Here is a 14,020-nt window from a genome sequence, read left to right as displayed (position 1 = left end):
CAACGTACAGCTTCAAAGCAATTCATATATTCAGCTAAATACGTCAGAGTTCTGAGTTATGGCTTCTCTCCGGCTGAAGAGTGTGTAAATCTCTAATTCGGCTGCTGTACTTCTCTTGAGAGTACAAATCAGTCGTCTGTTCCTTTCCCACTCTGTACATGTGTCTGTAAGCGCCCTCTTCCCTCTGACACCATGTCTGCAGGTCATGTGACGTCCAGATGGAGCACACAAGTGGAGCAGCCAATGAAAACCTTCTGTCTTGACAAATCACTCCCATAGCAGGCTCCCTGCCTGCCCCCTTCTGTGCTTGCTGTATCTTTAATTACATGCACGACTATTTTTAAATGCACGTTTCCCTCCAACATGGACTGCTCTCATCACCTGTCTACCTGTCTCCCTGTCTCCTTTAATCCTCGTCATTAGATCTCTGAAGCCCTCTGACGAGGCAGCTCGTTTTGTTCCTCTGTCTTTGTTCCTCACCGTTTCTTTGTTCTGATACTTTCTGCCTGTCATCCACATCTAAAATATACAGATGTTTGTTTTCTATTTCCCCAACAAACCATGAGCTGTCAGCCAGTTATGACATGTCTTTGCAGGATAACAGCACTGCCTGGATTAAATGCTCATGTTAGCAATTTGCTGGGACAACATTTGCGCATGTCATGAGCGTTACTGCAGCTTGTTGGCTGATGAGCAGACGTACGCTCGGCAGGCATTGCAACAGCATACAAATGACAGAACATGGAAGTCAGGAAGATGATGTTAAGATGAGACATTTTTATTCTCCTGCAGCTTCACTGAAACAAAAGAATACATGTAACTCCTGCTGTTCTTCTCCAGCGCTGTTTCCACTCTTCCCGTTTGGTTTGCTTCCCTCCTCTCTGCATTTCCCAATGACTCACACTCCCCCTCCCCCCGTGTGTCATACGTTTTCACCCCCTTCTCCTCCAGCTCCCCATCTCTCCCTCTCATTCACCCACGTCCGCTCACTTTCTCCAGCAGGCTTCAAACAACGCTGCAGGTAACGCTTAAAAAGATTGATCTATTTCTTCGTTCATCTCCATCCCTCTAAACAGCCTCCCTCCTCCTCCTCCCCCTCCTCCTCCTCATCTCCTCCTGTTTTCTGCTTCCTCACCGTCTCTTCTCTCCATTGGTCCATATTCTCAGTCACTGACTGAAACGGCACAGAAATTGAACTGGCTTGTGGTCCGGAACAGGTTGACAGTAGATTCATAAATAGGTATGCATTATTAGCTTTTGATTTATGTTTCCTTCACTGTGTTTATGTGGTTGTGTGTGTGTGTGTGCCAGTGTTTTTTGCGAGGGAGCATCCTTTCCACAGCTTTCCATCCCTGAGTCTGCGTCACTATCATCATTACGTGTGTGTGTATTTGAGAGTGAGGAAGAGATTGTCAAGTCCTTGTGATTAATGCGAAATAAGGCTGTTAGCTGTAATGAAATGCATTTTTGCCATTTATGATCATACTCATCTGTGTCTTTGTACACCGATTCCCTCGCTCATCCGTTCTTTAAGCAAAACAAAGATGGAATGGTTGTATGATTTGGCGTATGAGCACTGAGTTGTAGCATGCAGTGCAGATTGTTAAATAAAGCAATATGTGTTCTTGTTGTGTTGCAGGATGTCTATAGTGAATATTGTTGCCAGGGAGATTCTGGACTCCAGGGGAAACCCCACTGTGGAAGTAGATCTGCACACTGGCAAAGGTTTCCAAAAATCAATCCATTGAAAAAGCTTCACTCGTGTACATGTGTACTGTCAGTTGTGTTCTAATTGACCATGCGAACGGGCTTGACAGCGTAAACCTTGAAACGTGGAGGTTGTATCCGGTTGCCCTTTCCTCACCCCTACACATGTACGTTTCCTTCACCCACCAACCATCTGATCTCCATTCCAGGTGTGTTCAGGGCTGCCGTGCCCAGCGGCGCCTCCACAGGCATTTACGAGGCTCTGGAGCTGCGAGATGGAGATAAGACTCGCTACAAAGGCAAAGGTGAGCACAGATGTGTCCTCTGTACGTCCATCTCTTGTCTTTGCCTCTGTCTCTGCTTTTGCTTTGAGCATCTTTCTTATGTGGATTATTTTGGACTGATAATTAGTTTTCTCTGGCTTCACGCATCTCCTGCTGTCTAAGGTGTAACCAAAGCTGTTAGTCACATCAATGACACCCTTGGACCCGCCCTCATCCAGTCTGTGAGTATCAGTTCAAAGCAGAAATGGCTGAATAAGTCGGTGAAGAATGAAGCTGTCTGACATTGAGCTTTTCTTTTAGGGAATCAGTGTGTTGGAGCAGGAGAAGCTGGACAACACGATGATCGATTTGGATGGCACTGACAACAAATGTAAGCGGTGTGTGTGTGTGTGTGTGTGTGTGTGTGTGTGTGTGTGTGTGTGTGTGTGTGTGTGTGTGTGTGTGTGTGTGTGTGTGTGTGTGTGTGTGTGTGCGCGCGTGTGTGCGTGTGTGTGTGTGTGTGTGCGTGTGTGCGTGCGTGCGTGCGTGACGGCACATACAGTATGTGTGATAACATGTTTCTGCCCCAGTTGTCACCGAAGCACCGTGTGATGTGTGACTGCTTCTGTGTTTCTCCCAGCTAAGTTTGGAGCCAATGCTATTCTTGGAGTGTCGCTGGCCATATGCAAAGCCGGTGCAGCAGAGAAGGGCGTCCCCTTGTACCGCCACATCGCTGATCTGGCTGGAAACGGGGACTTGGTCCTTCCAGTCCCTGTGAGTCCTGTATTATTGTTTTTTAATGAGGAAAGAAAATGTAATTCTTCCAAACACAAAAGCTCAAGTGCAATCTGTTCTCCCTCATCTGTCACCACAGGCTTTTAATGTGATCAATGGGGGCTCTCATGCTGGGAACAGACTGGCTATGCAGGAGTTCATGGTACTTCCTGTAGGGGCGGAGTCTTTCTGTGATGCTCTGCGTATGGGGGCGGAGCTCTACCAGACACTGAGAGGTGTTATCAAGGAGAAGTATGGTCAGGATGCTACAAATGTGGGTGATGAGGGAGGGTTTGCCCCTAATATTCAAGAGAACAGTGAAGGTAAGCACAACCAAATATCCCCCCCCCTCCCCCTTCATTTCCTGTGATGGGACATCTTGCTGTTTCTCCCTGTCAGCCCTGGAGCTGATCAAGACGGCCATAGAGATAGCGGGCTTCACAGACAAAGTGGTGATCGGGATGGATGTGGCTGCTTCAGAGTTTTTCATCGAGGGCAATTATGACCTGGACTTTAAGTCTCCGCCCAACGCTGCCCGCAACATCAGTGGTGAGGCCCTGGCCAGCATCTACCAGGGTTTCATCAACAACTATCCAGGTGTGTGTGTGTGTGTGTGTGTGTGTGTGTGTGTGTGTGTGTGTGTGTGTGTGTGTGTGTGTGTGTGTGTGTGTGTGTGTGTGTGTGTGTGTGTGTGTGTGTGTGTGTGTGTGCAGGTGCAAATTTCAGTCCTGAAATGGGTCAAACAGTTGGACACAACGGCCTCTTTTCCATATTTACACAACTGCCATATTTCCTTGGTCACCTTTTAGACAGAGAAGCTATGAGAACCAGAGAGCTGGATGTGTCTGCGGGCCTGTCTTTCCTCCTGACACTCAGGCCTGTTAAAGAGGTTTTAATTATGCGCTATGGTGCACATTTGGCAAACAGGGACCTACTCTGATGTGGCTCTTTACCCTGTCAATTGTGTGCTTCCTGCTTGTGGGGGCATCTGTGTAATGTGAGTGTGCATTTTTTAGACGTTACTCCCATTTGAACCTTTTTTGTCTGTGTCACCAGCGCTCTCGTCTTATTGACTTGGAGCTGAGTAACTAAACTGAGGGGCCCTTATTTGAGACCCGTGCAGAGAAATTATCTTCCTCATTCCTCTTCCCTTCAGTCGTGTCCATTGAAGATCCTTTTGACCAGGACGACTGGCCGGCTTGGTCACAGTTCACAGCCTCAGTGGGCATCCAGGTACGCTTTGCCTCTGTTGTCTGGAAGTGAATATGTCAGATCTTTATTCCAGCTATTGGGTTTTGCACTTCCAGCCATAGAACATTTCATGCTGCAGAGGTCGAGATATCCTGGTGTTTAGTTACTGGGTTTGCTGCAAAGTGCTGGGTTCTGCCTTGTCCGTAATGAAACTCAATAGCATATTTTATTGACTACTCTCCTAGCTCCGGGTTTATAATGCAGACTGGTCTTTATGTGTAAAATCATTGGTGCTCTGGATTTATGTATACAGGGCTGAGAACAAACGTCCTGGGCTGAATAGATCTGATACTATTCTAGTGGTTAACAAGACACACTTCTTCCATCTGTCTGTAATCTGTCTGTAACCTTGTTGCTCATATTGTGCAGGTGGTCGGAGATGATCTGACGGTCACAAACCCACGCAGGATCCAACGAGCCGTGGAGGACAAGGCCTGCAACTGCCTGCTGCTTAAAGTCAACCAGATTGGCTCCGTTACTGAGGCCATCAAGGCGTGAGTTCATGTGGAATGGATGCATAGACAGAGGCACACACATGTCCGTGTACATGCCGGCCATGTGAGAGCATGCAGCATATTTCTATTTATGTATACTCCCCAGGTGTAAGCTCGCCCAGGAGAACAACTGGGGTGTGATGGTTAGCCACCGCTCAGGAGAAACGGAGGACACTTTTATAGCTGACCTGGTGGTTGGTCTCTGCACTGGACAGGTAACAAACGCGCACACACACACGCACGCACACACACATATATTTTTATTTACATTAATGAGGTAATACAAAACGTAACACTGCAGCAATAGTTTGGAAGCAAAACAATACAAAAGAATAAAATGTGTGCATACAGTGCAATAGTAGCTCAAATATAAGGTAATGTTGCAAACAGAAGTAGAAGGTAATTTTAGCAATATAAGCTGTACTACTAAATAGCTATGTTATTTTCTTAAATGATTGAAGTAGTGATATAATATTAATATTGGTCAGTCCACAGAAAAACATCTTCAAACATGTTAATATTACAGAAGCCTGCATCTCTAAGAAATGTGAATACCTTTGGAGTAGTTACCATTATTTTTTAAATGTTATAGAAAACAAAAAACACTCGAAATATCACTTGAAAAGTGACAGTAGTTACTGTGCACATATCAAGATACCTGGTTTTTGTGTCTCCCTTCAGATCAAAACTGGAGCTCCCTGTCGATCAGAACGTCTGGCCAAATACAATCAGCTCATGAGGCGGGTATTCATAGCTGTGTGTGTGTGTGTGTGTGTGTGTGCATGCGTGCGTGTGTGTGTGTGTGTGTGTGTGTGTGTGTGTGTGTGTGTGTGTGTGTGTATAGATGTATAGATGTATGTATAGATGTATGGATGTATAGAAATGCATATAGAGAACACCACTCATGACAATTTTATATCTCTCTTCTTCTCTCCCTCTTTGTGTCCTCTTCCGTCTGCCTGCTCTACATCTCCCTCTATTTTCTTCACCTCCTCTTCCTCCTCTCAGGATTGAGGAAGAGTTGGGTGACCAGGCTCGCTTTGCTGGACACAACTTTCGCAACCCAAGTGCACTTTGAGTGCATTCGCACATGCACACATACATATTTATCATGTTATATCTCCCTGACGGGCACGCAGGAAAGAAATCACCTGTTTTAACAAGGCACTAACCATACTAGGGCATATTTTATTGAGCATTAAGATTAATTATCATATCACTAACACGAATAGAAAATGCACTCGAAGCTACAGTTTCTTGACTACAGCCACTTGCTGCAAATCCTGAACAATGGAGCAAAGAAAATCTGTTTATTTCTCCTTCCTGTTTCACTCACTGCAGAACTGTTTTGATCTTTGTGCCATGTTGTTTATTCTTCAAAATTGTATCTGTCAATATGTCTGTCTATCAGGTTATGCTTAATAAAGAACTGGATACATATGAACTCAAAGCAAATCTCTCTGTGCATTCGTTTAAAGGGTTGACTGCCGTGTCATTTGAGTTATGCCTAAAAGGTAAATAATCACTTGTTCAAATATGAGTGAAAACCAGAAAACCACCTCTGCACATGTAAGCATGTTGCTCTCCTGGCCATGCTAAATATTGATGTCACAACAATGTGTTTGACACTGCTTACAAAAAAATCTTTCAGAAAAAGAAAAGGTCATTCTTGCTGACAAAAATCTGCAGGAATATGAAGGAATCTAACGGGAGTTCTGCACAAATCCTGCAGGAGATAGAAATACTATGAATTTTCTGCAGGAAGGTAGAAGTATTTTTCCTGCATGATGCCAACTAAAGCAATAATTCATGTTTACCTCTCAACTTCTGCAACTGCAGAACAGTCGCAAAAGTATGCATCATCAAGTGTAATCATGTTGGTAGTCTGATTAGTTTTTAGTTTTTTTAGGGTTTTTTTGTCATGTCATAGCAGGAAAAGCAAGGGTTTCATTAAAAATGGTTGCATTCTAATTAAGGGGGGGACGAGGTCCAGTCAAGGTTTAATAAAAGTAGTAGGTGGTGGTGGTGGAGGTGATGGTTTTAGTGGTGGTGGAGGTGGTAGTAGGGGCGGTGGTGCTGGTAGTATGGGAGGTGGTGGTGGTGATGGAAGTAGGGGAGGTGGTGATGGTAGTAGGGGAGATGGTGGTGGTAGTAGGGGAGGAAGGTGGTAGTAGGTAGTAGGGGAGGTGGTGGTGGTAGTAGGGGAGGGGGTGGTAGTAGGTAGTAGGGGAGGTGGTGGTGGTGGTAGTAGGGCAGGTGGTAGTAGTAGTAGGGGAGGAGGTGGTGGTGGTAGTAGGGGAGGTGGTGGTGGTAGTAAGGGAGGTGTTGGTTGTAGGGAAGGTGGTGGTAGTAGGGGAGGTGTTGGTGTTAGTAGGGGAGGTGGTGGTGGTAGTGGGGGAGGTGGTGGTGGTAGTAAGGGAGGTGTTGGTAGTAGGGGAGGTGTTGGTGTTAGTAGGGGAGGTGGTGGTGGTAGTGGGGGAGGTGGTGGTTGTAGGGGAGGAGGTGGTGGTTGGAGGTGGTGGTAGTAGGGGAGGTGGTGGCGGTAGTGGTAGTAGGTGAGGTGGTGGTTGTAGTAGGGTAGGTGGTGGTGGTAATATGGGAGGTGGTGGTAGTAGGTAGTAGGGGAGGTGGTGGTGGTGGTAGTGGTAGTAGGGCAGGTGGTAGTAGTAGGGGAGGTGGTGGTAGTAGTAGTGAAGTATTATTGGAGACAAGGAAGAGAACTTGAGGATAAGATCAAACGTAACTTTACTCCGCTTAGGTTCTGGAACATTACAATCAGATATTCCCACGCTGCTCATGTAGTGATGGATCACTCCGCCTAGGTATAATCTAGTTCCATTTACATATCACAACATCCCCCCTGTTTAGCTAGAGAATCAGGAAAATACATAACACTGTGTATTAACAACACTTTTGAAAAAGTAACTAAATTTAGTGCGTATTAAAAAACCATAAGCATTAACATCATGAGAATGATTCAATCCATTGACATTGTCAAACTATTACTACTAGTGAGATGGTTTGACTACAGCCCTTCCTATCCTTGTACGCACTGGCTGAGGGCTTTTTGGGTCTGGTGGCTCAGTCTCAGTTCCACAGGGTGGTGCGGTTTGTGATTGATCGCTATGACCCTCCTGTCCTTCATCCAGTGTGTGTGGTTCAGCAAAGCGGGGTCTTTTTGTAGTTTGTTGTATTTGTGTGTTGTATGGTCCACGCAAGTGGCTTCTGCAATGCCTTATCTTGTTTCCATTTGATGTTTGCACAATGTAGCTCCGTGGCTCATTGAGCTTTTGGAAGACAACTGCTGGTTGCCATGTTATTCTGTCTTTGTTCCACACAGTCACATGTTGTCCAGGATGGAGTAGAGGGAGTTCTCTGCGACAGTTGCGGTCGTGGTGTTTCTTCATCACAGCTGTTCTGTGAGCCAGATGCTGTCGGTGTCCCTCTTTACCTGGATCTGCTCGGCTCGGCAGTAGGGTGGAGACAGGCCTACCAAAAAGCAGTTCTGCAGGTGAAGGCAGTTTGCTGTCAATAGGTGTCGCCCTAACTTGTAGCAAGGCTATGTGTAGGTCATCTTTGTTTTGTTGTGTTTTCTTCACAATGCTTTTGATGTGTCGCACATGTCTTTCAACAAAGCCATTGCTCTTGGGATAGTGGGGTGAACTGGTGGTGGGTCTTATTCCCCTATCTTTTATCAGTCTTTGGAAAGCTTGTCCTGTGTATTGTGGTCCATTATCAGTCAGTATTTCTTCTGGACGTCCGAATAATGACATGTACGACTACATTTTCTGTGTGACTGCATGGCTGGATATTGGAGTAGGCATTTCATCCACAAGTGGATATTTTGAGTATCTGTCTACAGTCAACAAGTAGTAGTCAGAAGCTATTGACTGCCACGGTTTTGACGGTATTTCATGCGGTTTGAGAGGTTCTTTTGGATTTGCATCTTGATGTTCTGCACAAACGCTGCATGATTTGCAGACTCTTTCAATGTCGTCATTCATCTTCGTCCAGTAGACACTTTCTCTTGCCAGCTGGCGTGTTTTGTCTATGCCCTGATGTGCAACGTGTAGCTGTTTTAGGATGTCATCAGTCAAAGAGTCTGGGATAAGTACCTGTCTGCCCTTGAATATAACTCCTGACTCCACAGCGAGTTCATCTCTGAATGACCAATATGGACGCAGGTCTTTGGGTAGATCCTTTATGGTTTCCGGCCATCCCTGATGAATGAGTTCCTTTAGTGCACTGAGCTTTGGATCGGCAGTAATTTGGATCCGCAGAGCATCTTGCTTTTCATGTGAGAAGTTTATTATGGCGATGGTGTGCCGCTCTGGATCCTCGATCTCTACATCGATACCGTCTATGCGCCCATCCAGCTCAATGTCACTGTTGTTTTCAGGGTTTGGTAAACGACTGAGAGTGTCTGCCAGTATCATTTCTTTTCCAGGTCGGTACCTGACTTTGTAGTTGTATCCTTGGGTCTTGATAAGCATCCGCTGAAGTCGAGGTGGTGCTGCATGTAGTGGTTTTGCACATATGGTTACAAGTGGTTTGTGGTCTGTTATCACAAGGAATGACTTTCCGTACAGGTAAGTGTGGTTTTGTTGCATTCCACACACTATTGCGAGCATTTCACGTTCTATGTTGCTGTATCTTTGACCCGAATGCAATGGGTCTGTTATTTTGCACTAGCGCCATGCCTAGGCCTTTTTGTGATGCATCTACTTCAAGCGTCAGTGGTGTGCTTGCATCATAGTATTTTAGACATGCATCCTCTGTGATGGCTGATTTTAACTCCTCAAAGCATTTCTGGTGATCTGCCTTTCATATACATAGAGCTTCATTTTTCAGCAGTCCCCTCAAGATGTGCGCTTTCTCTGCAAAGTTCGGTATGTAGGCTGAGAGGTAGGTTAACATTCCTAAGAATCTGTGAAGTTCGTCCTTGTTTTGAGGTGTTGGCATTTTCTGTATGTCTCTTATTTTGGCAGGGTCTGGTTTTATGCCACTATCTGTGTACATGTTGCCAAAGAATGATATGCTTTTCTGCTTTATTGCACATTTTTCACTATTGAACACCATACCTGCTTCTGCAGCCCGTTCCATCAGGTTGATCAGGTGCTTGTCATGCTCCTCTTAGTTTTTTCCGCATACCACTATGTCATCGGCTATGCTGATCACACCATGGAGCCCCTCGAGGATCTGGTCCATCTTGGCCTGGAACCAATCTTGGGATACACACATTCCAAATGGAAGACGTCTCCAGCACTATCTGCCAAATGGTGTGCGAAACGTTGTTAGGAGCTGAGAATCCTCGTCAAGATGTATCGACCAGTATCCTGCCTTTTCGTCGAGCTTACTGAAAAGCTTTGCATTAGCAAATTTTGGATTCAATTCCTCAACGGTGGGTATCTTGTGTCTCTCTTGAGGTCATCATAGGTAAGTATTTTCAGTTGTTTCACTGGTTGTGTGATTTTCTTGTTGTCATCTGGTTTTCCTTTGATTGTGTCCACGTGCATGGTCACAAGTTTCAGCAGTTCACTTGTGGGTAATCCAACTACAGCTGGCCCTGGTACATCCACTACGTAGAACTTTGCGTTGAGCCAACTAGAGTCTTTGTACTGGCATGGAATGTTGGTGGTTCCAAGGCATGGAATCTCATGACCACTGTAAGCAGACAGTTTTAGGTTGTTTTTCTTTAGTCTTTTGTATGCATGTGCATTGTTTCCATACATTTGTCTGAATGTGCGCAGTGGAAGAGTGTTTCCAGATGCCCCTGTGTCGATTTTCAGGCGAAGCGTGTGTCCATGGCCTAGTACATCAGGTGGTCTCACGTTCATTGTCGTGTAAGCCTCCCCTCTGAGTGGTTTGCTGCTGATGCTATGCATACACTCTTCACTGATTGTGATGCTGTGGAATTGTTGTTGGTACATGTCGTACAAGTGTTCTTCGTCTGAATCATAACAGTCAACAACATCAATTTTGGATTCATGCTTTGGTCTGTGTCCTTTTCTATGTGACTGTTGTTTGTAGTGCTTGTTTTGTGGTAAAGGAGACTTACTTCTTCTTGTGCTGACTTGTCTTGCTTTGGTTGTCATTTGTTCTTCCTACAGCACCTTGCCCAGTGCCCTTTTGCACCACATGCAGAGCATTCGTCATTGTATGCAGGACACTGACGCGGCTCGTGGCTTCTGCCACAGTTCTGGCATGTTCGCCCTCTTTGTATTGCATGCACTTTTTCAGAGTTGGATAATCCAAGCTGGTTTAGCTTTCCTCATCATCCAGATAAAGGCACATTTTCTGCCTGAACAGTGAGATAGCCTCACTTAGATCCGGTTCGGACCAGTTCATCATCGGTAGATGTGATGCCATTGCGTCTTTTCCTGCACTTAATCAACGTCTGCACTCGCTTAGCTCACTCCCGCTAGCCGCTTAGCTTGTTCCCGCTAGCCACTTAGCTTGCTTGTATCTCTCATTCACCACATCTGGCGATATACAAATTATCCTCGGACAATTTCGTTGGAGACTCACGTCGGCGTAGAGGGGTCTTATCGCTGTTTTTCAGAGGTAACCATTACCGCTGCCACCATGAAGTATTATTGGAGACAAGGAAGAGAACTTGAGGATAAGATCAAACGTAACTTTACTCCGCTTAGGTTCCGGAACATTACAATCAGATATTCCCACGCTGCTCATGTAGTGACGGATCACTCCGCCTAGGTATAATCTAGTTCCATTTACATATCACAAGTAGGGGAGGTGGTGGTGGTAGTAGGGGAGGTGGTGGTAGTAGGGGAGGTGTTGGTGGTAGTAGGGGAGGTGGTGGTGGTAGTAGGGGAGGTGGCAGTAGTATGTAGTAGGGGAGATGATGGCTGTGGTGGTAGTAGGGGAGGTGGTGGTGGTAGTAGTTAGTAGGGGAGGTGGTGGTAGTAGGGGAGGTGGTGGCTGGGGTGGTAGTAAATGGGGAGGTGGTGGTATAGGGGAGGTGATGGTGGTAGGGGAGGTGGTGGTTGTAGTAGGGGAGGTGGTGGTGGTGGCTGTGGTGATGGTGGTGGTATTAGGGGAGGTGATGGTGGTAGGGGAGGTGGTGGTGGTAGTAGGGGAGGTGGTGGAAGTAGGTAGTAGGGTATGGAAAGACTAGTACTACTAGTGCGGGTCAAAATGTCTACTAGTAATACTAGTACGTCTCTTTTGACATCACTAGTACTACTAGTGGACATTTTGGCTCTCACTAGTACTACTAGTGGGCATTCTCGCTATTACTAGTAGTACTAGTAAGGCCCAAATTGTCTACTAGTACTACTAGTAAGAGCCACAGCAACCACTAGTAGCACTAGTTGGGGTATTTTGGACCTTACTAGTACTACTAGTAAAGGCAAAAGTGTCCATTAGTAGTACTAGTAAAGTGTTTTTGGCCTACTAGTAGTACTAGTAAGGGTCCAAATGTTCACTAGTAGAACTAGTGAAATAAAATGCTAATGGGGAGGTGGGGACAGCGCATGCATTGAGGTTTCCTATTGACTCTTCTCAAAGGATTCCACCCAGCAAAAACTTAACCCCATAAAGCCTGATGAGCTTTTACTGCATGTTGTTGTTGGTAATAAGAAGAACAATAATGATGTCCAGGATATCTGATATCCTAGTCGCGTCGCACTAATGGGATATCTGATATCGTACTAGTAGCCACTAGTGGCAACTAGTAGGATATCTGATATCCTAGTCGCACTAGTGGCTACTAGTAGGATATCTGATAGGATATCTGAGCAACTAGTGGCTCAGATATCCTAGTTCGCGTCGCACTAGTAGGATATCCTACAAAAACTTTTACCTGAAATAGTCACACAGCAAAATGTTAAAATATAGCCTAGTCCCTGATTTGATAACAAATAGCCTACAGAAATAGCAAGCTAATGTTTACAGTGAATGCAGAACAAAAACATGTAGCTCACAACAAATAACACCAAGCAGTAATTTTGACAAAATAAAACGTATTCAACAGAAAATAACTGGTAAGATTGCATTTACCTAGTAATCCAGGAGCAGGATCATGGAGCAGGATGTCAGATGAAGTCCGATGATGGTACCTGGTGCAACACGATTTTGATTGTGACCAGACTGCTCAAGTTAGACTTGACAAAGAGAAAAATACTGTATTATACCGTAAAATTCTACACTTGCTGTTATTTTTTTGTTCCTCAAACAGTACTATACTGTATTTAAAAATAATGTTACATTGCCGTAAAAAATCCTGTATTTTTACAGCTATATTTCCCATTGTACTGTATTTTACCGTTAAATATTACAGTTGTCTACTGTTAATGTCTGTTCTTGGTTTTGGCTCCAAAAGTATGTAAATATATATTATTTTACCATATTTAGAAATAACGGTACATTACTGTTAGAATTTGGCCGTATTTTTACGGTAATAATTTACAGTGTAGTAGTGTTACTAGTGCAGCACAGTAGTTTACTAGTAGGGTTTGATTGCGCACTAGTAGGCCAAAAGTGGCACTAGTAGTGGAAAAAATGTTACTAGTAAGACACAGTCATTCTACTAGTGCGCCCTAGTAGTTCTACTAGTGCGCCAAATTGTCTTACTAGTGAGGACAAAAAGCTTACTAGTACATGGACCTTAAGTCCGATATCAAGGATATTGAATAAATACTCAAACGGCTTTCCATAGTAGGGGAGGTGGTGGTGGTAGTAGGTGAGGTGGTGGTGTTAGTAGGGGAGGTGGTGGTTGTAGGAGGGGAGGTGGTGGTGGTTGTAGGGGAGGTGGTGGTGGTAGTAGGGGAGGTGGTGGTGGTTGTAGGGGAGGTTGTGGTGGTAGTAGGTAGTATGGGAGGTGGTGGTGGTAGTAGGTAGTAGGGGAGGTGGTGGTGGTAGTAGGGGAGGTGGTGGTGGTAGTAGGTAGTAGGGGAGGTGGTGGTAGTAGTAGGTAGTAGGGGAGGTGGTGGTAGTAGGTAGTAGGGGAGGTGGTGGTGGTAGTAGGGGAGGTGGCTGTGGTTGTAGAGGAGGTTGTGGTGGTAGTAGGTAGTAGGGGAGGTGGTGGTGGTAGTAGGGGAGGTGGTGGTGGTAGTATAGCCAACACATCATAATAATTGGTTACATTTGGTTGGAATATATTTGACTTCATACACATACTAGAGCACTCCCGAGCTCACAAGTCGCCCTCATTACAACACATCAGCTGTCCTTCCATTCAAACGGCGCGCGTGCGGATTAATTATCAGGCACACATGCTGATCGTCGCTGTCTGAGCAGCAGAGGGAGCGCGAGCGCGACGAGGCCTCGGTTCCTGTCTTGCCGGGCTGCTGGTGATGATGAAGGAAGGCTGGAGCCGCGCAGGCGCAACGGGTACAGTCTCCGGCCCGGTTTCTATGGTTACCACACAATAGGAGACGGGACAGGGGGCTGCGTGAAGGAGAGAGAGAGAGAGAGAGAGAGAGAGAGAGAGAGAGAGAGAGAGAGAGAGAGAGAGAGAGAGAGAGAGAGAGAGAGAGAGAGAGAACGACAGCAGTGGACCGGAGGGGA

The 14,020-nt window shown here is 45.6% G+C and overlaps 1 protein-coding gene across 2 annotated transcripts; it reads left to right on the top strand.

Annotated features, from left to right (window-relative positions):
* The first annotated feature begins 878 nt into the window (after positions 1-878).
* LOC311024092 (gamma-enolase-like) lies at positions 879-5,928 on the top strand. 2 transcript variants are annotated; one of them, XM_084026334.1, is made up of 14 exons: positions 947-1,021; positions 1,168-1,240; positions 1,640-1,725; positions 1,917-2,012; positions 2,154-2,212; positions 2,292-2,361; positions 2,611-2,744; positions 2,845-3,067; positions 3,144-3,341; positions 3,901-3,977; positions 4,365-4,489; positions 4,596-4,704; positions 5,171-5,229; positions 5,498-5,928. In XM_084026334.1, the coding sequence occupies exons 3-14, from the start codon at positions 1,641-1,643 to the stop codon at positions 5,565-5,567; spliced, it is 1,305 nt and encodes a 434-aa protein (XP_083882460.1). In that variant the 5' UTR covers positions 947-1,021; positions 1,168-1,240; position 1,640; the 3' UTR covers positions 5,568-5,928. The 2 variants fall into 2 exon arrangements, with proteins under 2 accessions (XP_083882459.1, XP_083882460.1); XM_084026333.1 differs by lacking the exon at positions 1,168-1,240 and having other exon boundaries at positions 879-1,021.
* The last annotated feature ends 8,092 nt before the right edge of the window (positions 5,929-14,020 follow it).

This window comes from Eutrigla gurnardus (assembly GCF_963514095.1).
Source record: "Eutrigla gurnardus genome assembly, chromosome: 14".
Taxonomy (NCBI): Eukaryota; Metazoa; Chordata; class Actinopteri; order Perciformes; family Triglidae; genus Eutrigla; species Eutrigla gurnardus.
Note: the sequence above shows the minus strand (reverse complement) of the source record. Positions and strands in the feature narration are given on the sequence as shown.

Bases quoted from the DNA above. Each gene is read 5' to 3' on its own strand.
- LOC311024092 (XM_084026333.1), top strand. From the start codon at position 894: ATGACTCACACTCCCCCTCCCCCCGTGTGTCATACGTTTTCACCCCCT. The intron at 3,342-3,900 runs GTGTGTGTGTGT...TCTTCCCTTCAG, and splicing joins TTTCATCAACAACTATCCAG to TCGTGTCCATTGAAGATCCT. The intron at 3,978-4,364 runs GTACGCTTTGCC...CATATTGTGCAG, and splicing joins CAGCCTCAGTGGGCATCCAG to GTGGTCGGAGATGATCTGAC.